Genomic DNA, 27,999 nt, shown 5'->3' with positions numbered 1-27,999 from the left:
TGTGTGTGTGTGCGCACCCACATGTGAGTGTATCAGTGTACACACCCAAGGTGTCAAGTTAGGAGTTCTAAACTTTTTGTGAATTGAAAAATATTCTGAAATGCAAGGCAAACCTTTCAAGGCAATTTTTGTGTAAACTATACAATATGAAACCAAATCAAAAATAGCTGAAATGAATCACTTGCTGAACACAGAAACAAACTTAAGTATCAAAATAATGTGTAACTTGAGTACATAATTCCTTCTTGCAAGATACGTTGAAATCTATTTTAAATAAAACTGAATCTGTATTTTAAAATGATTGAATTAAAACAAATCAAAAAATCAAAGTGATCACCCAACTAAACCCAAACAGAACTATTTCTTATTTGATTTAAATATTTAATGTGTACTTCATGAAAACCCCTTATTTGAAATTCAACTAATGTAGAAGTCACTTGGGATTTTACATCTTTCAAATCAAAACAGATTATCCATGCAAATTAATAACATGAATATAACTGTAGTTAGAATGCCTGAATCTACTTGGAGGAATAGAGTATTTTCAAAATTTTTTTAACAGCTGTTAGCCCACAAACAATTGTAATTATCTTTGAAAGAGATCAGTTTTATTTGGTGTTTCAAGTTACACTATCTTCCCTTCAGGAAACAAAAGTCACTTTTGACCATAGTTTAAAAACAAATAACCTGTATTTTGCAGTAAGGTATGTCCAAATCCCATTAGTACTAAATGAAATTTAGTAAAAAATATGCATAAAAAGAGTCAGAAAAGATAATTTTAGATGTTGATGTTAGAGGCTTAAATTCTGCAATAGGAGGGCTGTTTTGTTTTGTTTCTCACTCCATGGCTAAGAGCTCTATTTGAACATCTACCATTTTAGGAAAACCTCAGAGGAGAAATGTCTTGAGCCTCAAACTCTGGTTTTCACATCTTTGTTTGTAACACCCCAGTGAGACTATCCCTCCAAGTAGAGGGCACAGCCTGGCCACCTCATTTATGAGCATAATTTCCCCTGAGCTTTCCGGCACCAAGGGTTGGAGCCATAGCAGCTGGGAGATTCAGGGGTTCCGAAGGTTGCACGTCCAAGCCCCTTGCTACTCCAGGGGGACCTGAAGATAAATAAGGACACTGTGTAATCTGGGAGCTTGTTAGAAATGCAATCTCCTATGCCCCACTGCAGACCTCAGGATTGGGACTTGAACAATTCCTGGCAATTCCCTGGTGATTCAGACAAACACTGAAGTTTGAGAGGGACAGTCTTAGCCCAACCCAAGTAAAGCCGGATGCTAGGGCTTATGCACAATTGGCTCTGAGGAGATACAGCGTGTTCTTTTTTGGAAAAAAAATGGAAGAATTTTATTTTTGTGTGTGTGGTTGTAAAGTTTATACTTTTTTTAACTTTTTATTTTATATTGGTGTGCAGTTGATTAACAACTCTGTAACAACCAAATAGAGAAAAGAATTTGAAAAAGAACAGATACATGTATATGTATAACTGAATCACTTTGTTGTACACCTGAAACTGATACAGCTTCTTCTTGATTCAATATTCCCTTTACCAAGATGAAAATAAGTGGCTTCTGATGGTCTTATGCATTCCTAATTTTGTTTACTTTCTTTTCTGGATAGAATTTAACATGTCCTCCTCAGGAACATTAATTTAGAAAATAATTGTATGCTGCATAAAAACAGAAGGCAAAGGCTTACTTGCGGAGCCTTCTGTTAATCATCAGGCAGCCCCACGGAGCTACAGCATAATCAGACCCACAGACACCTCTCACACAGCCTCTGCAGGCTGCACACTGTGACAGGGCAACAATAAATATTCATACAGATGAACCTGAGGCACTTCCAGGTCCTGAAATGCCCTCTGAATTGTTAAAGAGCTGTGGGCATCAGTGTACTGTCCACCTGGCACGTGACTTCATTTTCAGATGAGGTCACATGCACAGGTATGGGGGCTTGGGGCTTAGCCATATCTTTTTGTGGGACACAGTTCACCCCACGACAGAGAATAAGGAGAGATCTATTGTGTCTGTCTTTACTTTTCAAAATTATTCTCAGTCTAAGAAAATGTATCATCATCACCTCCAAACACAGGCACTGTTAAAACACTTTAAGAAGCTGTATGTCAATGGGATATTTTTGAATAATTTCATCACTAAGAATCCTTTTCTGAAAGAAAAAATTTAAAAAGTATCAATTTAAATTACTTTACATGTTTTTTAAAGACAGCTGAGTTCTTCAAATGAGTCCTGTGTAAAAACCTTCTGAATTTTAAGTGTTCACTAAAATAGTAAACCAAATTGGACTAAGGTTTTTATACCTCAAAATAGGTAAAATATATGTAGGTTACAGGTTGATTTCATGCTTCATGGTAGTCTAGATTTTCTTAAATTATCAACACGTAAAATAGTTGTAATGAGTTTATTGTACAGGGAATATTATATTACTACTTTTAAGGTTGAGAGATGCTGTATATTTCCTTTATCGACATTATTGCTTATACTTTTATAATTTAATGCCAACTCCTTGATCAGGGATGCAACCACCAATTGTAACAAAGAAAATACAAGTCTCAGTTTTATGAAACATCACCTACAGAAAGTCAGGATTGTTTCTTATTTTGAAGAAAGTTTAGTTAATAAAGAACATTCTAACCTGGGCTTTCAGTCCAGGGATTTTTCCCATCTGATTACTTCTTTAACAGTGTAATCTTTCTAAATTCCCCAAGCCCCTGTTTCTAATGTGCTCCCTTGATTCCAACTCTGTTGACTGCAGACCAGTCTCCCCCCTTATTTCTTCCCCCGCTCTTGTCAAAATCTGAAAGCGTCCTTTCCCATTTGTCCGGTTGTTGTCTGTGACTCCTCTGAGGATACAGGTTTGCTGATGGCAGAGCGCTTGTCTGTCCGGGCGCACAGTAGGCCTGTGTTCAGTATCTGTTGGATTACAGACTGAGGAGTTGCACTGGGGAGCGATCACAGCAAAGCAGCCATAATTCAGTTCAGGGAGGGGACTGTGTAAACGCCTCGGGAACTCATTCATGCCAGCAAAGAACACCTATTATTGAGAGTGTGCAATAGTCAAGGAAAGTTATCAACATTTAACTCTGGATTATTTTTTGTAAATTAGACCTGATTCTCTTCATAATGAGAGTTTGTATGTGCTAAGTGTAGAACCATTATCCGCTTCCCAAGTGTGGAGGCTGGCAAAACAGAAACGTGCTGAAGGGTCTACAAAGGTAGCAGGACCCAGAACCCATGTGTGGGAAGGGAAGAATAATTGGCTCCTTGTCTTTTCTGTGCCTTGAAGACACCCAGGCTTATTGAAGTGGAAATTGAAATTTACTAACAGTCAGAGATGTTTCCCAATAAATATGCCAAGGCTGTGTTATCTACTTGGGAAAGTTAAAACTTAGAGTGAACACAAAGAGATGAAAAATATATTAAGATATTGGCATTTTGTTTTTTCAAAACTTAATTTTAAATAAACAAACAGATAAATAGTTTTTATCTTCATTGATATCATCGTCAACTATCCTTAGTATTATACTCTCAGTTCTTTTAAAAGTTTCAGAATGGCCATCATCAAAAAGTCTATAAATAATAAATGCTAGAGAGAGTGCAGAGAAAAGAGAACCCTCCTGCACTGTTGGTGGGAATGTAAATTGATACAGCCACTGTGGAGAACAGTATGGAGGTTCCTTAAAAAACTAAAAATAGAACTAACATATGATCAAGCAATCCCACTTCTGGGTATGAATCCTGAAAAAACGTGGTTCAAAAGGATACACGCACCCCAATGTTCGTTGCAGCACTGTTTACAATAGCCAAGACATGGAAGCAACCTAAATGTTCATAGACAGATGAATGGATAAAGAAGATGTGGTATATATACAATGGAATATTACTCAGCCATAAAAAAAGAAATAATGCCATTTGCAGCAACATGGATGGACCTAGAGATTATCATACTAAGTGAAGTAAGTCAGACAGAGAAAGACAAATGTCATGATATCCCTTATATGTGGAATCTAAAAAAAAGATACAAATGAACTTATATATAAAGCAGAAATAGACCCACAGACATAAAAAATAAACATGATTATCAAAGGGGAAGGGGCTGGATAAATTAGGAGGTTGGGATTATCATATACACACCACTGTATATAAAATAGATAACCAACATGGACCTATTGTATAGCACATGGAATTATACTCAGTATTTTGTAATAACCTGTAATAGAAAAGAATCAGAAAAAGAATATATATACATATATATATACGAAACTGAATCACTTTGCTGTACACCTGAAACTAATACAACATTGTAAACCAACTATACTTCAATTAAAAAAAAAAAGTTTCCAGGAATTCCCCGGCAGTCCAGTGGTCAGGACTCAACACTTTCACTGCCGAGGGCCTGGGTTTGATCCCTGGTTGGGGAAGTATGATCCCACAAGCCATGCGGTGTGGCCAAAAAATTTAAAAACAAAAATTTTTTTTTTTAATTTTAAATTTAAAAATTTTTAAATATATTTAAAATTTTTTTTATTAAAAATTTGTTTAAAAAAATTTTAATGAAAAAAAAGAAATAAATTTAAAAAATATTTCAGAGTGCTTTAATTGATTGCATCTCCTTTGAAGAACAGCATCTTTTAGTGCAAACAGCCTGGGCTTTGGAGATAAGCCAGTTGTGTTTAAATGTGAAAAGGCCTGCAACAGGATTTAAATGAGGCGAAGTTGGAAAAACACCTAGCACAGTGCCTGGTACACAGTAGGTACTTTAAATAGTGATTCCTCCTCTTGGGATCCGGGAAGCCTGGGATCCTTTTTCCTTTTTGTCCCCACTTACGGATGGGGAAAGTGAGGTTAAGAGGGACATGTAGATGCCAGTATCAGATTCAGGACTGGGGACCGTACTTTGGACTCCTGTTTGAGGCACCGTTCACCTATAACACCCCTGGCATTACTGATCCTGGAGAGTGAAGTCAAAAGTAGTGCCTGGGGGTGAAAGAGAGACTATTTGGCTGCACTAATTAATCAGCAGTGTGCTTTTGGTGATTGCTGATTGAAGGCATGATGGGCATTTCTGGGAAGAGATCTTATTAGTCATATACTGATAACCACTTGGGTGGGCAGAGAGAGAGTGGGTGCTGGAAGTTTCTAGAAGCTAGTGGAAGGGCACCTGGGGCACTTGACCTTCTTGAAGGAGAGGGAGGTTTATATTTTCCACCTCGTTTCATCTTGAACAAAAATGGGTATAACTCTATAAAATCCTTTCACTGCATATTATGTTACATATAATCCACGAACATATATATTTTTTCAGTAGCAAAATTTTTGGAAGACTTACTCACATAGATTTCTGGAAAGATGGAGGATCACAAGTATACTTCCAGTCAAGAATATTTCTGACATAAAATTTTTTTTTAAATGTACAAGTCTTCAGAAATCAAGAAATTAGTAGAAACTTTCTGTGCATGGACACTTGCATGAATGAGTCAGAAACATTTTTAACTTCAAAACCTATCATTTTCTTTCCATTATTCCAGTTTCATTTTAAACACAACAGAAAGGCCTGCATTTTCCCCATTCAGGAGAATATTAGAATCTCACAGAAATTAGAATTTTTGGTTGTTTTGAATTTTTGGTTGTTTTCTTCCATCTAAATTCTCCTTAAAGATGGACTTTTAAAAAAAATCCTACTGATCAGAAATTCTTCTAATCCACAGCAATTTTATTCACTGCTGGAGATGAACTAACTAGGATGATACTGTTTTTGAAAGATGAAAGGTACTGAAGTCACTCTGTGATGTGGAATTTGATTAGTTCTGAATGCTGCTTTAAATTAAGCTTGTGTGTTGGCTTGAACAAGTGGGCATAAGGTCAGTCTTTTCTCTGAGTATAGAAACTTGATGGTCAGAAGGTCACCACTTAGCCCTGCATTTTCACCTGCTATTCCGTTAGTTGGTGACCAGAAAATAACAGTGGGGACAGCTATGACAGTTTATTTCCTATGTGTACAGATTTTTAGAAATATTCTCTTGAGCAGTTAATTACTTCAGGGTTAATATTATCAATAACAAATGGAACATGTTTTCAGCATTTTGCTTAAGAAGGAAAAAGTAGGAAAGAAAATTTAATAATTAAGACCTCAACTTGAAATTACCACCTGATTAAATACTCATGGAGAAATGGAAAAGAAACCACACCACCTCATTCTAATTTTACCATCACCTTCGGGCTTTAATGCCACTAATTGAAGGGGTATTTTGAAAGAGTCTTTCTTTATGCACTTTTGATAACTCTTCTAGAAGGTGTCTAATGAGACAACTTTTCTTAATAAGGTTTATTAATTTTGAGACTTTTTTAAAGCACTGATCATCATTCTGACTAAATTGACCACTTACAAAATTTATAGGAATAAAGCACTGCAACAGTGGTTCCATTTGTTCAAGTAGATTTGCTATATAAAACCCAAATTGGGAGACCTCGCATTTTTTGCTTTTAGAGGCTGGACTCTGGAATAATTAACAGTAGACTCATTACACAAAATTTGGTTTATAGTTCAAATGGAAGGAAAAATTAAATTCATTTTCCTTCCTAAAACTGCTGTGTTTTTTTTGTTTTTTTTGTTGGTTTTTTTTTTTGTTTTTTTTGTGGTACGCGGGCCTCTCACTGTTGTGGCCTCTCCCGTTGCGGAGCACAGGCTCCGGACGCGCAGGCTCAGCGGCCATGGCTCAGGGGCCCAGCCGCTCCACGGCATGTGGGATCCTCCCGGACCGGGGCACGAACCCGTGTCCCCTGCATCGGCAGGCGGACTCTCAACCACTGCGCCACCAGGGAAGCCCAAACTGCTGTTTTTTTGATCCCAAAAATTATCGACCATGAATTCTTACTTCAAAGTGGAAAACTATAGTAATTCTCAGTTGCATTTAAAATTCAAGTACATAACTGTTTACTGACCATTCATAATGATAAGAATAAACCTAAATTCAACTAAAAAGAATACTCCAGAAACAGTAGGATTTTCAGCATGCCAAACATATGGTCCTAAGTTCTGATTAACACTAGATTCTGAATTTCCAGTCCTATCTTTGAAGCAAAACTGGGGTTGTGATTCCCAAATTGCATACTTTCGTCATTTTTCACATGCTTTGAATGAAATTTCAACATGTATTTACAATGCGGGTTATTTTTTCTTTTGCTTTTGTAATGTTTAAAGGCAGAGGAGCAAATAATGAATCCTTGATATGAGTCCTACTAATACATGTGAGGTCACAATAAACCAGGAAGATGACTGGACACTATTCACATTGCGCCTGCATTACTTACAGACACATTACTTATTTCCTCCCTGACTAGAATGTAAACTTTATTGTTGAAGGACCAGTATCGTTATCTACCACTGCACTACAAATCACGATTTAGCTCCCTCTTATAATTCCAGTATATTAGGTCTTGAAACCTTAGTACCATTCTGTATATTAAATTGTATCTTCATGAATTCACATAGTATTTGCCTTTGCTGCAGTGAGTTTCTTCCAGTATTTCCAGCAGTGAGAGACCATTGCCTGTATCTCTTGTCCTTAATAGTGCAGCTGTAAAAACCTTCTGAGCTGTTTGACAGTAATATTTGCTAATGTCTACAGCAGAGCATTTAAAATCAATGTCACTGATATATACCCAAGCAATATGTACCTGCAAATTTTGAGACATTAATCAAGAAAATTCTAATACTTATTTTGGTGGCTTTGTTATAGGCAAGGATATGTCTTGTTTCAGATTATATTTGTGCACAAAAGTATACGTTGGGTCAGGAACAAGGTAAGAATGTCCCCTCTCACCACTCTCTTTCAACATCATACTGGAAATCCTAGCTAATGTAATAAGAAAAAAATAAAAAGGAGGTGCACATATTGGGAAGGAAGAAATCAAGCTGTCTTTGTTGATTTGATTTTAGAAATCCAAAAGAATCATCATCAACAACAACAAAAACAAAAACTCCTGGAACTAATTAGTGATTGTAGCAAAGTTTCAGGGCATAAGGTTAATATACAAAAGTCAATCGCTTTCCTATATATCATTAATGAACAACTGGAATTTGAAATTAAAAACACAGCACCATTTCCATTAGCACCAAAACAAAAATACTTAAGTATAAATTTAGCAACATATGCACATGATCTTCATAAGGCAAACTACAAAACGTTGATGAAAGAAAACAAAGAAGATCTAAATGGTGAGACACTCAATGTTCAATGGATAGGAAGGCTACGAAGACTCAGTATTGTTAAGATGTCCGTTCTTCCCAATTTGATCTATAGATTCAGTACAATTCCAATAAAAATCCCTGAGTTACTTTGTGGATATTGACAGAAAGTTTGTATGGAGAGTTAAAAGATCCAGAATAGCCAGCACAACACTGAAAAAGAAGGACAGAATTGGAGGACTGGCCCTACCCAACTTTAAGACTTACTGTAAAGCTACAGTAATCAAGACAGTGTAGCACTGATGAAAAAATAGACAAATAGATCAATGCAACACAAATAGAGAGCACAGAAATAGACCCACATAAACATAGTCAACTAATCATTGACAAAGGAGCAAAGGCCATTCAATAGAGAAAGGATAGTCTTTTCAATTAATTATACTGGAAAAACAGAACATCCACAGGCAAAAAAAAACACGAATGTAGGCACAAAGCTATCATGAAAAATAGCTCAGATAGATCATAAATCTAAATGTAAAAACAAAACTATAAAACTTTAAAAAGAGAATAGAGGAGAAATTTTACGTGACTGTGGGTTTGGCAATGACTTTTTTATTTTTTAACTACATTTATTTATTTTATTCTTGGCTGCGTTGGGTCTTCATTGCTATGCGTGGGCTTTCTCTAGTTGGGGTGAGCAGGGGCTACTCTTTGTTGTGGTTCACGGGCTTCTCACTGCGGTGACTTCTCTTGCTGCAGAGCACGGGCTCTAGGCACGCGGGCTTCAGTAATTGTGGCTCGCGGGCTCAGTAGTTGTGGCTCACGGGCTTAGTTGCTCCGTGGCATGTGGGATCTTTCTGGACCAGGGCTCAAACCCCTGTCCCCTGCATTGGCAGGCGGATTCTTAACCACTGCACCACCAGGGAAGCCCGACAATAACTTTTCAGATACAACACTAAAAGCACAATCCATGAAAGGAATAATTGATAATCTAAACTTCATTAAAATTCAAAATTTCTGTTCTGTGAAAGACACTGTTAAGAGAATGAAATGAGGAGCCATAGGCTGGGAGAAAATATTTGCAAAAGACATATTTGATAAAAAATTGTTGTCTAAAATATATGGAGAACTCAATATTCAACAGTAAGAAAACAACTCAGTTTTAAAAATGGGCAAAATATCTGCACGGACATCTCACCAAAGAAGACAGACAAATGGAAATAAGCATATGAGAAGATGTTCCACGTTATATGTTATATCTAGGAAATGCAAATTAAAACAAGGCTGAAATACCACTGCACACCTGTTAAAATGACTAAAATCCAAAACACCAACAACACCAAGTACTGGCGAGGATCTGGAGCAATAGGAGCTCTGATTTATTGCTTATGGGAATGCAAAATGGTACGGCCAGTTTGGAAGACAGTTTGGCAGTTTCTTACAAAGCTGATCATAGTCTTACCATATGATCTGGGAATCACATGCCTTGACATTTACTCAACTGAGTTGAAAACCACATCTTCACGTAATGTAGACATAAATGTTTATAGCAGCTTTATTCATAATTGCAAAAACTAGAAGCAACCAAGATGTTTTTAATAGCTGAATGGATAAACAAACTATAGTATATTCATGCAATGGAATATTATTCACTAATAAAAAATGAGCTATAAAGCCATGAAAAGACCAAAAAGCAACTTTAAATACATATTATTAAGTGAAAGAAGCCAATCTGAAAGGGGCACACACTGTGTGATTCCAACTATATGACTTTAAGGAAAAGGCAAAACTATAGAGACAGTAAAGAGATCATTGGTTACCAGGGGTTGGGGGAGAGGGAGGGGTGAGTAGGTGCATCACTGATTTTTAGGGCAGACTATTCTGTATGATACTGTAATGGTGCACGCATGACATGCAAATTTTTCAAATCCCATAGAACTGTACAACACAAAGAGCGAATGCCAATGTAAACTACGGACTTTAGTTAATAATAGTGTATCAATATTGGCTCATTCATTTTAACATATGTACCACTCTAGTGCAAGATGTTAATAATAGGGTAAACAGCGTGTTGGGGGTGGGGAGAGAGAGGGTATGTTGGAACTCTCAGTACTTTCTGCTTAATTTTTCTGGACTTAACAAATTTCTCTAAAAGTAAAGTCTATTATTTTGTTTTTAAAAGGTCTGTGCTTGAAAAGAAGCTCCATTATTATTTCTTCTAATTAATATGTGTAAATTTATGGAAATGAAACTAATAATGCCATTTGACAGAATTCATTTTCTTTTCTTAACCAGCCAGAATTTATACATATATGCTAGAGAAATCCAGACTTGTTTCACAACCTCTTGGCCAGAGCAATTTTCTCATCTTCTCCTTGTTGATGGATGGGTTATCTGCTGAAGAAAAGTATGGACTCCACCTTAACAATTTATCTGCCCATCGGTAAGTGATTACGCATTTTCAGTCTAGTAGTTATGCCTTCAAATTGTGGTTGCCTTTTAGCGGTCTTAAATTTTCTTCTTATTTTTCAGAGAAGAAATGGTGACTTCTTTTAGGAGAATAATTGGATATACTATTAGATTAGAACTATCTGTATAACAGGGTTCGTACCGTTTATTGAGTGTTTAGGTGACTTTTTGTGTATGTGTATTAACTTATGTTTCTATTTTCCTAGTTTTCAGATCAGAATAAAAAATTAGCGCACATATAAACTTTTATATCCCTTTGCTGTATTTTGGATATAACATTAGCTATGCATTCCTAATTTTCAGTAGTCTTTTGAAATAATGGGACATAATATTTGAGCAATTATGATTCATTAGTAACAGATGAAGTTACATAATGGCTTAAGATGACCAATGCCCGTAAACTGGGGGCTGATTTTCTGCAATGGAGGAGGAAAGTGTTTGTTAAGAGGAGGATGCCTTGGTCACAGGAGGACCGCGGAGGGGAGGAGTCTTAAGACAGTGAGCTGAGGGGTGTCTTTGCAATGTGTGCATTTCCGCCGACTGCCTGATCCGGTGTGTCTTCCCACATGGACTGGTCCAGATTTGGATAGGATGGGAGCGAGCCAATGAGGAAAGTAAACCCCATTCAGAGGAGAAGTGGGTGAGAGGTAGGAGGGAGAGGGAGCTGGGTGTGCGGGTCCAAACACAACGGTGAATTCCTAGCAAAGCAGGGAGGAGCTGGACTCTGAAAGAGACGTGGATTTACTTCAGATATCTATTGACACCTGATTTATTGTTTCCTGGCTGTTTGTTATTGGATTCGAGAAGAATGGGGTGAGTGGTCATGGTTTTGTGAGAACTTTTGTGGGAGAAAATAAAGGATGCTTGGGGAGGAGGAGCATGGCCTGAGGACCAATCATGTTGTTTGAGAGTTGAAGGTGGAGAGCTGATTGGACAAGTAGGTGGGGATGTCAGGTGCAAGCTGAGAAACGGGGGATTTTCCAGGGGTGATGGGGTCTTAATGGAGTGGAACCCCTAGACCTGTCGGAGAAGGGTCTGTGGTCGCCATTGTCTGGGTTGGCGGGGGGTGAATGATGTGGGGCGTGGGACCGGGGGAGGGGAATGAGTTGGCCGTATTCGAAGTCACTGTTACATGATTAACAGCTCTCATTCAGTTTCTTTGAAAATATTACATCCAGCAGTATAGATACACTTTATCATGTCAAACAGAAGACGTGAAGTAAGAAGGCCTTATCAAAATTGTTTTTTATTCAAAGTAAGAGACTATTTGGAGATTTACCGTCCCCCCAAAACAACAGAAGTTCAGAAGAAGAAAACACCGATATCAAAGCATGATTGCCCAGATGAAAGTGACTTAAAAATAGAAATTCTAAGCTACCAGAGCATTAGAAATGTTTTTTTAAATCAAATCCCTTCATTTCATGAAGGAGAAAATCAAACCCAGAACCATAAAGAGGTCTATACCGAAGTGAATATATTATACAACAGCAGTATTGAGAAAAACCCCATTACTTGGAATTCATGTTTTGTTTTTCTACATCACACATCTCTAATGGGAGGAAAAGCCTCAGATTGGGGACCATGGGGTAGGTGTTCAGGGCAGCCTGTGAGGAATAAAAGTCTTGAGGTTTTGTGTTCCTGATCTTTCTTATTAGAAAAAGCTCAAAGCTGATAGCAGACCATTGGCTTCGGTGCGTCCATGCATGTGTGTGCGTGCATGTACATGCGTGTGCCCACGTGCATGTACATGCGTGTGCCCACGTGCATGTACATGCGTGTGCTTGGCATTGCAGACGTGGAGCCACTGAAGAACAAAAGGCAACAATCTAATCCAGCATTCAGAGAGACAATTCAACTTCTTGGTCCGTGGCTTGGCCCCCTCTTTTGAAGTGTGAGAGCATGTGGGAGAAAACAAGCATTTCTTTATTGACCTCCATTCCAACATCCGTTTCTCTTTGCAAAAGAGGGTTTGGAATCACTTAGGCTATTTAGAAAGTCAAACGTCAGGGGTTGCTTTGTGAGAAGCTCCGACAGGAAAGAACTCAGAAAAATCATGAATAATTCAAGCCCCTTGAACAAAGAAGTTATTTTATTAAAATGAATTATAAATATCTAATGGGAACAAAACAGCATTCCTCAATAAAAATGTACACCGCCACTCCGGATTCATAAACCATATCCATTGGAACATTTGTACAATGAGAATTCCACAGACAAAATATTCTTTCATAATAAGACAAGCTGTTTTGCAAGTTATAATGCATTGTACATCCCAATATTTTTGTGATTTGTGTTATATGGATCTTCTAACGGTTACAGTATTCGTGGGTTTTCTCACTTTTACAGTGCTGGTCAGGCTTGAGGAGCTCATATTTGTATGATATTTGAATTTGCATTGGGGTATCATCTTTGCTTAGTAATTACACGTATTAGGTACCACAATTTTGGAAATTGTTTGGCTGGTTTACAATCAGTAGTATAAAGTTGAACTTGTTAACCTTCTAACCTTTCACAAATTGATGATCCGTCTGAGTTCATAGGTAAAGTAGATCACTATGCATATAAAAATATAAACATAAACAATATATAAATAAATCTGTATAAACATAAACAATATATAAATAAATATATAACATTGCTTATATATAAACAATTATTATTATCATCACACCTACTTATCTGATTTTATTTAAAAGATGTTGATACATCTATTAAATAGAACAAATCAGCACCTATATTACCATCTGAATATTCCTTTCCTTATTCCATAATATAGCTTGCCTTGAAATTTTGATGAAGTATGTTGAGTCTTAAAGCAAACGTTACAAAATTTTGCAAGCCTGCCTCCTTCAAATACATCTTTTCTTTATTACTACCAATTCATTACCCACATGAAATATAAAATAGGCATGGAGCAGAAATTGTGAGCTGAAGGCATATCCAATGTTTATCACGTGTCCTTAGATGATTAGATCTCCAGAGAGAAGAAAGTATTGTTGTAACTAACGCTACTGTAATTAAAGCTACAAAAGTGTTTTGTTATTTTTTTAACTTTGACTCTGTTTTTGGAACTAAAAGTTTTCAGAGTCTCACATGAAAATTTATGGAGGTTTATTTCAGTGTTAAATGCACCTAAAAATACTTCCTTGTTTGTAAAATTGGAACAGTATCTAGAGCAAGCAGATAGCACTCTTGCTTATGGAATAGAAATGGTACAGATATAGACATCAGCTCCTACAGCTTAACTGAACGAAAAAAATATTTATAACACTTTGCATAAAATCTTCCTGGACAGATTGTTTAAACAACGGCAACAAGAAAAATGTCTATAGGTCTTAACAAGAAAAATGTCTATAGGTCTCAACATTTTGAGCAGTGGCAGTAAGAGTGCATTGGTTGAGAATTGCCACTAGATGGCACACTCTCCACAAAGTTAGACAGGAGCAAAAAAAAAAAAAATCCATCATTAAAGGTTTCTTTTTTATTTATGGTTCTTCCTATGATTTACTTTTTCTTTTTCCTGGCTGTTTGTTTTTCAAGTTTTATCTCAAAAAAATTTAAGTAATACTAACATTACATCTGGGCAATAAATGTCATTTATGTTTCTGGGAATTGAGATTTAATGAAAGTTAGAAATAGTCATTAATTGCTTATCTTCAACCTACTTTAAACAGCTTTTATGGGTGTAGTCCCAGAACAGTTGGGCTCTGAAATACAAAGAAATTATTCCTAATCTCCCTTCATGTTGATTAATGATGGAAACGATTGTGGTGCTACATAAGAACATTCTCAGCAAAGGTCAGATTTTGAATTATAAGCTGAGAGCAAGCGATGTTTGACTCAGTGCACGACCTGTTTCTAACCTTGTGTGTTAGTGAAAGGAAACTCTGACTCACTGAGTACTTGAACTTGTAAGTGCTGCCAGGGTACACCTGTCGCAGTAGATGCTGCAGCAGTGAACTCTCAACGAATGTTCAGTTTTTGCTAAGGCTTTATTACGTGTATTGAACTTAAGTTGAGAAAGACACATAATTTTTAAAAAGGTAAGGGTACACTTAAGTATTCTTTGAGGATGATCTTGTGATATAATAAAAGATTTAGTCAGTACACATTTTAGGCATGCAAACTTGAAGGTGCTCCCAAGACAAAGATTTGAGACAGGAGGTATTATATATTTTTTCTCTTTTAAAAAAATTTTTATTGAAATATAGTTGATTTACAATATCATGTAGGTTTCAGGTATACAGCACAGTGATTCGGTTATACATGTATATATATATTTTCACATTCTTTTCCCTTACAAGTTATTACATAATATTGAGTATAGAAATCACAGATATTTTCATTTCATACTACGGTAGTTATAGATATCTCCAAATGTCATTTACGATCTCGCTGCTTTAGATTTACAGTAGTTATGAGACTTGTGGCTAGATGTTGTTTTTGTTTGTTTGTTTGTTTTTAATTTAATTTAATTTTTTTAACAGCAGGTTCTTATTATTTATCTATTTTATACATATTAGTGTATATATGTCAATCTGTAATCTATTTCTAACTGCTCCTATTATTAATTATTATCTAAATGATAATCACAATCGTAATATATGCAACTTAGGGAGCACTTACTATAGGTCTGTCCCTCTCCTAGTTCTCACTTGTCCCGGTGAAACCTCGCCGGTAATTAAGCAGAAGGTGCAGGACTGCATTCTCATTGGATGGCCCAGGACATGAGGATGGAGAGACCAACCAGGGGCCAAGTTTGACTCTTGGCCATAACCCTGTATTGTCTCTGCAGCAACGTTGCCTATAAATAACACCAGCTGCCTTTGCACCTTTGCATCAAAGAGATTTGAAAGAAAATGAGAGGGAAAGCACAAGGTCAGTCTGTATGTGTGTTTTTATTTACAGTCGGTTCAGCAAAACTAACTTAGGACGTGCTAGGGTCTGTTCCCTCTAACTACTATACAAAGCAATTCTGGGTCATTTCTTTATCCAGTAACATAAGAAACATTTTGAAGTGCATTCATTACGCTAGCTGAAGGTTACATTGAAAATATAAAGAGGGTTGGATCACCCCTGCCAATGAGCAGGTACATTTCACCTGTGAAAAGCCAGCAGGAAGAAGTCAGGGCCCATGGCTTTCTAACTTCCTTCCATTCATGAATTATGTCCACCCAGCAGTGGAGGGGGTAGCCGAAGGAGGACGCCAAAGGCAGGCACTGCCCCGGCCTCTAGCTTGTCCTCAGAACCCTACGGAGGAGTGAAGAGGAGCTGCGGTAGCCTCAGTTGTGTTCGTAATAAATATGAAGCACAGATACGTGCTCCTTAGCACGTCGCCTTCCTCAAGGCCACTTAGCTGCTAAATGTAGTCAGTGAAAGAGCCTGGTTCCAAACCCAGGTATATTTGGCTTCCAGTTTTCTCTTCATCAGAATTGCTTGATTCCTAGTGTCAGATGCCCAACTCTCACACACTTAAGAACAAAAAAAAAAAAAGAAAAAAGGAGAGGGACTCAGAGGGTCACATAACTGGAAAAAAAGAAGTTATGCTTGGGTAGGATAACTAGACCGAGGACCTCGAGTGCTGCCTCTGTGTCTCTCTGTCTCTGTGTCTCTCTGTGTCTCAGTCTCTCTCTCTCTCTCTCTCTCTCTCTGTGTCTCTCTGTGTCTCTCTGTGTGTCTCTGTCTCTCTGTGTCTCAATCTCTGTCTCTGTCTCTCTGTCTCTCTCTGTGTGTCTCTCTGTCTCTGTGTCTCTCTGTGTCTCAGTCTCTATCTCTCCCTTTCTCTCTCTCTCTCTGTGTGTCTCTCTGCCTCTGTGTCTCTCTGTGTCTCAGTCTCAGTCTCTCCCTTTCTCTCTGTGTCTCTCTGTGTCTCTCTGTCTGTCTCTGTCTCTCTGTCTCTCTCTGTGTGTCTCTCTGTCTCTGTGTCTGTCTCTCCGTATCTCTCACACACACGTCTGTTTTACTTGGCTTGTGTTTCTAACACGGGGTGGGGGGGGAATCCAACACAGGCAGCCCTAACCTTCCACATCTCAGGAACCCTGGACGGAAAGCAAGGCTGTCTTTCTCAAAGACGCCACCTTGGCGCCCAGCACAGGCCGGGCCTGTGTCTCATTTGCACAGCTTCTCATCTGTGTGTCTCTTCAATCCCACCCCTCACACTCAGGGCAGATCAACATTTGATAAATTCCAATTTAACTATAAACTTCCTAGCTCCAAAGTCTTTAATAAATATTGTTTTTCTCTCATATCACGTGAAGTCTCCTGGCCTTGTTGCAAGGCAGCAGAGCTGACCAGGCCTCAAGGAATTTAGGGGAAGGGGTTGTTAACATGTTCTTTGAGGTTCTCTCTGTAGTTGCTCAGCCTATAGGAGTGGAGGTGGGTATCAGTCAAGTGAAAACTTAGTTGTTTGCTGATTGAAGAAAATAAACTTTCAAAAGTCCAAAAATCTAATTTTTAGTATATATATATTTACACATGTATACAAATAAATAAATACACACACACACACACATACACACACATGAATAAAGAACATATTTTTTCCCCAGGGTTTAGGATGAGGGCAGTTGTGGCTTGCGTAGTGTAGCTTGCATAGGTCTGAAAACATGGCAGTAATTGTTTCTCACCTAAAGGAAGACTCATCCCACCTCAGGACCGCAAGGCAAGCACTCACTGAAAATGACCTTCACATCTGCTCCTGTGACCTTCCTCCCTCCTTCTCAGTCTCTCTTTGTCTCTCTCTGTCTCTCTCCCTTTAAAATTATTTCCTCTTAGAAATGACTGTATTGTATTCTAATTTATGAGGAACTGTATCGAGATGCTAAACAGGCAAGGTGTACAGAATAATCCACGTGTAAATGGGGGGGTGGCTTTCGCAGGATGCAGAAGCTTGTAGAGGAGACCACAGTCTCCCCAAGTGCTTGTCTGGTGACTCCACTGCCATTTTGGAGAGACTTGTTCCCAGTTCTGTGTGTGTGAATTTGTCTCCTTTCCAAACCCTGTGACTGTAGCAGACAGCACCCCGCGCTCGGCTCTGACGCGTCTCCAGTTCCGTCCGCCCACATCTGCCCGGCGGATGCAGTCGGTGGTGGTCCTTCTCCACCAGCCCACCAGCCAGGCTCTCCTGCCCCTTTCACTCAGGAGCCCCACGTTGCTGTGCTCACGGGGCCTTCCTCTGGGTCAGGAGTGGGGCGACCATCTCCTTGCGACAGGCCTGCTGAGTGACTCAAGCTCAGAGCCCAGGTGACGGTCACTCAGCGTCCCAGCCCACGTCTGCTCCAGCCTATCCTTGTCCCCTTACTGGCTCAATGACCATTCCCCGTTTTTCTGAGACGTGCCACAAAAATCTTGCTCATCGGCGCTGTCCACGCGCACACTTCCCCATGAGCTCCCCAGTTTCCTTTGCAGTTCACAGAAAGGATGGCATTGACAGGGCACATGGCAGATAAGACACTGTCCTTCATCTTATCGATACAACCACATCACTGAATCGATAAACACGAGTAGCTGTTAGCAAAGAGTCACCTGCGCAGCCTGTGAAGTCAATTCCCGCACCTGCTGACGTTTAGGGGGACTTGTCCTCTGTATGGGGTGACTGTCTTTTGCATGTCATCAATATTCTGTGACAAATATGTATAAACTGCTAAGAGCAGTGCACTTAGCTGAAAGGACACAGTTTCAATGTATTTATTTTTGGCTGCATTGGGTCTTCGTTGCTGCACGCGGGCTTTCTCTAGTTGCGGTGAGCAGGGGATACTTTTCGTTGCAGTGTGCAGACTCCTCATTGCCGTGGCTTCTCTTATTGCGGAGCACGGGCTCTAGGCCTGCGGGCTTCAGTAGTTGTGGCATGTGGGCTCAGTAGTTGTGACACATGGGCTCAGTTGCTCCGCAGCATGTGGGATCTTCCTGGGCCAGGGCTCGAACCTGTGTCCCCTGCCTTGGCAGGCGGATTCTTAACCACTGTGCCACCAGGGAAGTCCCAAGGACACAGTTTAAACCAGCCTCTTGCCGGCTGGGTAATTTGGGAAAATCGGGCAACCTCTCTCTGCTTCCCTTTGCTCCTCCGTGACAAGGGGCTGACCTCGGAGCACTGCTGTGAGTGAGGACTGCACAGGCTGCCTCAAGAAGGTCCTAGAAAGTGGCATACAAGGAACAGCAATATTGTTGATATTATTATAGGAGGCTCTTTCCCATCAGAGTCACGTGGGGACAGCTGAAGGGATAATTATTTTGAAAAAGATGACGAGCTAGTGTCAGAACTTGAGTTCTTGTAGAAGCGCTGGGTCTGGGGAAGGCTTCTTCCAAGCCTGTGTCTCTGCCCCCATGCAACTGGGCCCAGGGACCTTCCCCAACTTCTGCTGTGTGAGTCAGGCTCTGAGTCTGTGGTCAGTGTGATGAATTACTTGTGTCAGTTATCGAAATGTCATTGGATCTTTTGATGAAAATCAGCACAGCCCTTTTGAAGAGGTGAGGGTGGCTGAGAGTAGGTATGGGAAGGGGGATGGGGGTGGGGGGGAACACGGCCGCAGCGGGTGCTGATGGGCTGAGAAATCAGAGGGTCTCCCATCAGCCCCACGGCCGGGCTTCCCCGGCAGAGAGCACCTCGTTACTGTTACTCAGATACCAGGGAAAGTGCAACCCTAGGCAGAACCTGAGCACTCCTGGCGAACTTCCTGTTCACATTTTCCCGGCGGCAGAAAATCAATTCAGATGCTTCAAATGCTTTGCCTTTCTGTACCAGCTAGAAGTAGAAAAAAAAAAAAAAATAGAGATTTTCTTTAAGTCCAAAACCCTGCACTTATTTAATCAGAGATGATGATGACCTCAGTAAGATTTTGGAATGCATGATTTGTTACCAATAATCTGTCTCCTCAAGTGGATTCGGTTAGTTCAAACCAGATGTGCATTGTGCATATTACAGGGTGGGTTCTGAAACTGATAACATGATGTGGATATTTATGTAGAATCCTACGGTAAAAGGTGTGTGTTTATGTGTGTGCACACAAATCTAAGATTACATTCCAGGCCGTGATAAGAAGCAGCATTTTGAAGCTAAGGCTCTTTATTCTTGTAACTCCACAGGGGAATCTGAAAGCATGTGGGAGGAATAATTAAAATCAAATAACCAACATTTGCTTGTGCTAAGAACTTGATTTTATCATCTCACTTTATCCACAGCCCAGCCTGACACAAGGTTGAGTGAATCACCCAAAGTCCCATCCTAGGAGCATAGGAGTCTCTCTTAAACACCTCACATTTCTGCCTCTCAAACCCTGATTTCTCGATAACAGATGAAAGATTTTGCAGCGATGTTTGAAAAGGAGCCACAAAAGATCACGGTACCCGGAGAAAGGCTCTCTGACACCTGATGGGAGGCTGGGGCCCCCGAGGGCACAGATCACAGCTGCTCCTCTGGTCCGGGTACCCGGTAGTCCGCTGGGAGGATGCTAGCTGACCAAAGGATGCAGTTAAATGTGGTTCAGACTGGGGCGAATTCAGACACAGAGAAGAATGAAGAGATACAGGACTGGTGATAAAGTGAAGACAGGGCAGCTAAATGAGTGTCTAAGGGTGTCCAACTCGGGTGGGATCACTGCACAGGAAGGGGGCTGCTGACTGCTGATGGGGCGACTGCTGAGGGCTGTGGGGTCTCATTCCCAGTGAGGATGGAGAGGGAAAGAGAAACTGGACCTCTGGCCTGTCTGGCCCCGCCCCGCCTGCCCCAGTCCACCCGTCCACCAGCACCACGCCCACTCTCCCTTCCCCCAAGACCCAGGCTTCTCGGGCCTCTGTCTGCAGCCTTTCCTCACCTTCTGCAGTCTCTGGGCCTGCTCTTTCGGGCAGATTCAGAATTCTCAGAATTCAAGCCAAGCAGTTTGGGGTGCTTTGCTTCTTGCTGTTTGAAGGTTTCTGCCACCCCAGGACTTTGTGTTAACCTCATCATTAATTAAAATCAGATTTTATGGGCTTCCCTGGTGGCGCAGTGGTTGAGAGCCCGCCTGCCGATGCAGGGGACACGGGTTCGTGCCCCGGTCTGGGAAGATCCCACATGCCGCGGAGCGGCTGGGCCCGTGAGCCATGGCCGCTGAGCCTGCGCGTCCGGAGCCTGTGCTCCGCAGCGGGAGAGGCCACGGCAGTGAGAGGCCCGCGTACCGCAAAAATAAATAAATAAATAAATAAATAATCAGATTTTATGGTTACACGAATTACCCCTGAGCCAGACCTTCCCCACCCAGCAACTGTTTACTCTGATCTCCGAACCCGGGTGTGAAGCTGTTTGCTGTGTCTGTTCGGACAGTGGGCTGTCTCATCACTGAGCTCTCAGCTACGTGCAGCTTCATCCCAGAATCTCAGAGGAAGCAAAGCCCTTCTCCCATCCTCCACCACCAGTTTATGGCCTTGGTTGGCTTAAGAGGAATTAGCATATTAAAACATTTGCATGCTGGCGCTAATACATAAATCAGATTCTGATATGAAGTTATATTTGCCCCCCTGGGTACATGGACATCTAATGGAAATCTCCAACTGGACGTGTCCCGTCTGAGCTCCTGGTCAGCCCAGCCATCCCCACCCCCCAAAACCTGCTCCATCCTCCACTGGCAATGCCGGCCTTCTTCTCACAACCACAGGCGACCCATCAGCTGGTCCCACTTCCCACTCTCCACTGCCGCCACCCCAGGGGTCACCCGCGTGTCTCCTCTGGCTGACGGCACAGGTGTCCCTGGTCCCCGTCAGCGACCAGTCCTCAAGGCAATAGCCAGAAGGATTCTTTGAAGCCCTCCTCCGCCAGCCCTGAAGTTTTTCTTCATTCCCCGGAGGGTAGGGAGCCATCAACGGCCTCCGAGTCTCTATGATCTGGTCCCTAGGCACTGACCTCCCTGGTCTCCCCGTGGCTCCCCGCCTGGCCACACCGTGGCTTCCATATCCTGCTTTGAGTACCTTCCCACCCAGCTTTGCTCTCGCTGGCCCCTCCTCCCAGAACGCTCTTCCTCCAGACTCCACCTTGGCTCCCATCCCCCCTTCCCAGCGAGCCCGACACCCCCAGGCCGTCTTCATGCCCTGCGCACTTCCCTCCGTAGAACTCAGCACCTTAACCCACGCCAGGATGTACTCGTTCAGGGTACCCTCCGTGCCTCGTCTGTCCCCCACGGGAATTTACACTCCATGAGGGTGTGGATGTTCGTCTGAGTCACTGACCAGTTCAAAGGGGCTGGAATTGCTCTTGGCACACAATAGGCTCTAAGTCAGTCCTTGTTAACTGTGGCACATATGAAAGTATCTGTTTAACTAAGGTCACTGAGAATGTCTTATCCCCCAAATTATTGCTCGCGCTCAAGATAAAGAAGGTTTTCAAAACGATGTCATGGCTTTCCTCATGTGGGTTATTATTTACCGTAACCTGGGGCTTTCCAGCACTCAGCCTGAGGGTGTTTATTTTCAGACTTTGTATCTGTTCTGACACGGCTGTCTCTTCTGCAGTTTGAACTCTTTCAACTGCAGGAAATTTCCTTAGAGAATCTTGGAGGAAGCAAAGGGTTTCTGCTGTCTTCACCATCAGTTTAGGGCCATAGAGTCAAAACGTGTGTTTAAATATACCCAGTAGTCTCTGTGTTTATAGAGAGAAAAGTTCACTTGGACAGGATGCTGGCTCGTCCATCCGCCCCGCTGGGTGCCCCTGCTAAGATGTGCAAGGTGTCCTGAGGGTTTGTAGCACGTAAGTTGAATCGAAGGAGCTGTGAGTGGGTGGGATTGACCCCCCATCGTGGCTTCCTCCAGTCTCACCAGCGGCCCTGTTGGCTGTCCCTCCTTTCCCCGTGTTCCTGCTGCCGCCCTGGGCTTGGCTGTCGTCCTTTCTCACCTGACAATCTTCAAGTCTTCCCAACGCCGACTGGTGCCGTTACCATCCCTGCCCCGCTCTCTTTCGGAAGCAGCAGTCAGCTTCCGTCCTGCCCACACCCCTTAAGACCTCCTAGCGTTTTTCCCTGGAGGACAGAATGGACTGCAGTCTATTGGCTTCACCCACAGGGCCTCCAGCCCAGGCTCTGCCGGGAGACACACGTCTCCTGGAGCAGCTGCGGAGGCCTCGTGGCCGGGCTGAGGGGAGAGAGAGAGGCGGGGGCTGAGGACGGAGAGGTGGACACAGTGCCACTAGAAAGAGAAGCAAAGGTGCCGGCTGAGTCTAAATGTCCGTGGAGATGAGAGAGCAGCACAGAGCAAGCACCTAGAGACCAAGGGCCACAAGAAGAGAAACAGGACTGGTGTTTTCTAGTGCGGTTTCTGGAGAGAAATAGGAGCAAGACCACAGATGAAGGCTCCCAGGTGGGCTTATCCCAGACAGGCTCTTTCCTCACCTAAAGAACCCGCCCTTCACATTGACAGATGTTCTGGACTGTATCCAATTCATAATCAGGACACCTTTTGAATTGCTGGTGCCAAAAACATTTAGACATGGGTGAGGGAGATTAAGAGGTACAAGCTTCTAGCTGCAAAATAAATGTGTCACGGTACGAAATGTGCAACGTGGGGATTATAGTCAATGACTATGTAACATCTTTGTATGGTGACAGATCACAGCTACACTTCTCATGGTGATCAGTTTGAAATGTATAGAAATCTCGAATCACTGTGGTGTGTAACGGGAACTAACATAGTGTTGAAGGTCAGTTATACTTCAAAAACAAACAAGCAAACAAACTCAAAGAAAAAGGGATCAGATATATGTTTACAGAGGTGAGGGTTTGGGGGAAGGGGAATTAGATGAAGGTGGTCAAAAGGTACAACCTTCCACTTAAAAGATGAATAAGAGCTAGGGATCTAATGTACATCAGGATGTGTATAATTCACACTGCTGTTTTTATGTATAAAGTTCAGAGGGTAAATCCTAAGAGCTCTCATCACAAGAAAACATTTTTTTCTATTTGTTTAATTTTTTAGTTGACGTGATGGAGGTTCACTCCACTTATGGTGATAATCACTTATGATGTATGTAAATCAGATAACTGTACTGTACACCTTAAATTTATACAGTGTTGTATGTCAATTATAGTTTTATTGAGAAAACTGGAAGAAAAAATATATTAGAGAAATAATTTATTTCAGATTGTAGCTCTGTCCAGGTTACAGGCACTGTGTTGGAGGCTAAGAATACCAAGATGTAAGGTAACCTGTGACTGAATTTCCAGGGTCCTCCTGTGAAAAAGAACCACAACCAGATGTAGGTGGACTTTAGCCTGTGATATAACCAATGAGATTCAGCTGTGGACCTCAGCCAAGAAACACATCTGGACAGCATGATGCCCTAGTGATTGGAGGAGCAGGCGTTCCCCAGATAGAGAAGGTCCCAGATGCAGAAATAACAGAACCCAAGGACACTTAGAGAAAATGAGTGTCTTGCCCAAATACCAGTGATTTTCCTACGTGAGGAAGTAGCAAATGATGCATCGTATTTGTACTTGAGCATCTCTTTCTCTTATGCCCTCTACACAACAGTGAGACTGATCTTCCTCAATGAGTGATTTCCTGCATCCCTTGGGGAATGTCGAACCTACCTGTGCTCGACCCTTCCTGGAGATTCTGATGTTATTGGCCTGGGGCATGTCCTGGGCATTGAGACTCGTCCCCGGGATTCAAATGTGCCCTAAGGAGATCCATAGTCTTGGGTGAATCAGGGCTCTGCAGGTGCCGGCCGTCCAGAGGTCCCTGATGACGCCTAAATAAAAGTCCAGCTTGTGAAATGGATTCACAGATAGGGCCTTCTGATCTGGAAATGTATCTATACTTTACAAGACTTTTGAAATTTCAAAAATTTTCCTTGTAGATGAGGTCACACCGGGCAGGGCAAATATTCTGCTTTGTGGAATCAAATGAAACAAATGGACTTAATATTTCCCTGGTGCCAGGGCAGGAAAGGGTTGAGCACATCATGGAAATTCAAAGCTACCTGAGTTCTCACCCCACAAGGCGGCCTGTCCTGCCTTCTCAGCAATAAGGAAATCAACAAAACTCAGAGGGACCTGAACTCTGGAAAGTCCGAAGCCAGGATGACCTTCAGACCCAGAGTCCGACTGCACTCCACGCTGAGCTGTCTCTGACTGCCACTGGCCTTTCCACCAGGCACATCTTCAGTAGAGTGCCAGGCATTGCCCAGGAAGCCCTGCGGTGAGATTTCTAGAACTTTCTCTTGTGTTAGGAATCCCCTAGCCCATCTCTGCTCAGCCCAAGGTTGAAGGCGACACTGCCTGTGCTCGCCTTTTGAGTTTCCTCCTCTCCCTAGCCTTCCAGGGAGGATGTCCAGGAAAGAGGGGTGGGAGAAGCTTGAACAAGAGAGGAAGCTAGGATGGATTCCTGAGGCCTTCAGGGAAAGATGTGAGGAGAGCAGGGGACCAGCCTGGAGGCGAGGAAGGGTGGGATGATGGGCAGGATGGCCCATCCAAGTGCCAGACACGTCCTCACACCTCCCATCAGTAAATGCGTTAAGGTAATTGTTGTTAACAATTATGTGAGATTACACTGTATATCATCACGTTCTAGATAAATCTTACACAAAATATTACATATAATTATATGTAATAATATGATTACGGATATACCTAATTTCTCATGCTTTATATTTGAGCAGCAATGTGGCACTCATCTAGAAAATCATGTTGCATAGATGTTAACATATAAGAAAAGAATGGCATGATACATGTAAAGAACTGAACATATGAACAATTGAAAGGGAGAATGGAGTATAGTTTGTTAGGTAAAAGGAGTGTATGTGGACAGCTTACATAGGTTATGTGAGGGACCACACAAACAGCAGTTCTGTAAAATGAAAATCCATAGAGCCTGAAGCTGTACTTTTGAACTGAGATGACCTAAAGTAAAATAATGAGCAGAGATGTATCAGGTAAGCAAATAAAAGCTTATACCAAAGTCTGTGCTTTTCATGGAAACACTATATTTCAGGCATTTATAGTATACTTATTAAAAAATTGAGCACATCTTAGGCCATAAAGTAAAGTTTAATAAATTCCCAAATTCAAAAATTGTACAGGGTTTATAGTCTGTCTACAGTGTAATAAAATTAGAAACAAAATACGGAAGTAAAAGCAAACAAACAAAAGGTCACTAGAAAACTAAATGTTGATCATTGGTAATAGAAATAAAGGGTATAACCATGGAGGGAGTGACACTAAATAAATAAGAATCCTTTGACGTTGACTCTAAAAGAAATGAAAAATCCAATGAGATGAGAACCATAGAAGGAATCTAGCTGGTTTCCATCCCAGAAAGAAGCCACGCCCAGGAAGTTCCTAAGTGAGTTCCTTCAAACCTTCAGAGAACAAAAAATTGTTTAAACCATTGCAGAAATTAGCGACTGAAGAAAATTCTTTGTTCCTTTTTCAGAAGGCAGATTATGCAGAAGAGAAGCCCAGAGTTCCAATACTCACATGAAAAGATGCACATTCTCACAAGTAATCAAGGAAATGGAAACTGAAAGAATAATTAGGTACCATTTCACAATGAAAATATTTGCAACAGAAGGAAAAATCAGATAATACAAAGGGTGAGGCATTCTGATACACTCCGGATGAGAGTTTAGGTTAGTACAGCCACTTCGAAGAACAGTGTTTGGTCAAGTTGGACACGTGTATAACATACAAAGGCAGGTGGGTGTTACTCCACAGGCCGCTCTTGGCAATATCTGGACACATCTTTGGCTGTGACAGCCTGGGGAGGGGGTGTTACTGGCACCTCGTGAGCAGAGGCAGAGGGAGCTGCAGAATGGCCCCGCCTTCCCCAGGATGGCCACACAGCAGGGAGTCATCAGACCCCAGAGCTCAGCAGCCCCGAGGTGGAGAAACTCTGCATAGGGAAACCCACATGTGTGCATAAAAAACATCGACATGGGTCTTCACTGGCACACTTTTCAAAGATGCAAATACACAAGTAGAAAAGAAAAGAAATGATGGTATCTGAGGAAATGAATAAATTAATCAGGCAGTGGTCATGGTAGAGTATTTTAAAATAATGTAAATAAATGAACATAAACTGTCTGTAAGAATAGATCTTATAAATCTAAAGTTGAGTTAAAGCAATTTACTGAATGATACATGTAAATAATATTTATATAATTTTAAATACAATAATATTACATATTTTATAGATACATACATGTATAATTTAATTAATTAATTAATTAATTAATTTATATTATTATTTTTTTTGTGGTACGCGGGCCTCTCACCACTGTGGCCTCTCCCGTTGCGGAGCACAGGCTCTGGACACGCAGGCCCAGCGGCCATGGCTCACAGACCCAGCCACTCCATGGCACGTGGGATCCTCCCCAGACCAGGGCACAAACCCATGTCCTCTGCACTGGCAGGCGGACTCTCAACCACTGTGCCACCAGGGAAACCCCTATAATTTAATTTAAAAAAAAAATAGACTGAAAAGATAGACACAAAATTGATCATACTGATTTCCTCTGATAAGGAAGGAAGAGTGAAATGGACAGATGGGGATGTTAACTTTGTGAAATTTATTGGTAAAAAACAAAGATTTGAAGTAAATACATCACAGTGTTGCTATTTTCACATCATTGAAGAATGATCCATTGGCTATCTGTATGTTCCACTTTTAAAGCTTTTATCAGTGTCAAAATTTTAAAAAGATATTTAAATCCAGAATATCTATGCTATCAACATATCAAAAGAACTACCGATTAAAGAAACAAATAGAAATTATCTGACTTGTAGATATACAGGCATAAATAAAATATTAGCAAATAGAATCTAGCAATCCATTAGAAGCTACTCAATGATCAATATTAAGAAATTTAATTATTAGTACTATACATCACATCAATAAGTAAAAAGAGAAAAATCAATTGACCATTTCAGTAGGTGCCAAAAGACAATAACATTCAACTCCCAAATCTTTTTTTAAATTAGAAATAAAAGGAGTCTTTCACATGAAAAAAAATTATTTATCTCAAGGCCTAGGTAGACATCATATTTAGTTGTGAAATAAATCCAGATTCTTTTTAGCATTGATCCTAAAGTTGTAATCATTGTGATCAGAGAAGAAAATTAAGAGGAATAAATATTATCAAGGGTAAGACAAAATTACCATTATAAGTAAAATGAAAGCTCACCTAGAAAATCCAGTAAATCAATGGCAGAGTATTTTCTCTAATAATATATTTCAGTAGTGTTTTGAGTTACAAAACAAACATATGCAAAAATAAAAAGATCACATATGTACCAACCATAACCACTTAGATAAAATAGATGAGCAGAAGTAGTCCTTTTAAAAGAATGCTGCTAAAG

General features: G+C 40.9%; 1 protein-coding gene across 1 annotated transcript in view; it reads left to right on the top strand.

Moving 5' to 3' along the window:
- Window positions 1-27,999, top strand: part of MYO16 (myosin XVI) — a gene marked incomplete at both ends in the record, with an annotated part of 485,888 nt that overhangs the window by 231,252 nt on the left and 226,637 nt on the right. The window contains one exon of the mRNA XM_079722050.1: window positions 10,511-10,658. Coding sequence (XP_079578176.1) covers window positions 10,511-10,658 — 148 coding nt within the window. The remainder of the gene's footprint in view (window positions 1-10,510; window positions 10,659-27,999) is intronic.

Source organism: Hyperoodon ampullatus (assembly GCF_949752795.1).
Source record: "Hyperoodon ampullatus genome assembly, chromosome: 16".
Lineage (NCBI taxonomy): Eukaryota > Metazoa > Chordata > Mammalia > Artiodactyla > Ziphiidae > Hyperoodon > Hyperoodon ampullatus.
Note: the sequence above shows the minus strand (reverse complement) of the source record. Positions and strands in the feature narration are given on the sequence as shown.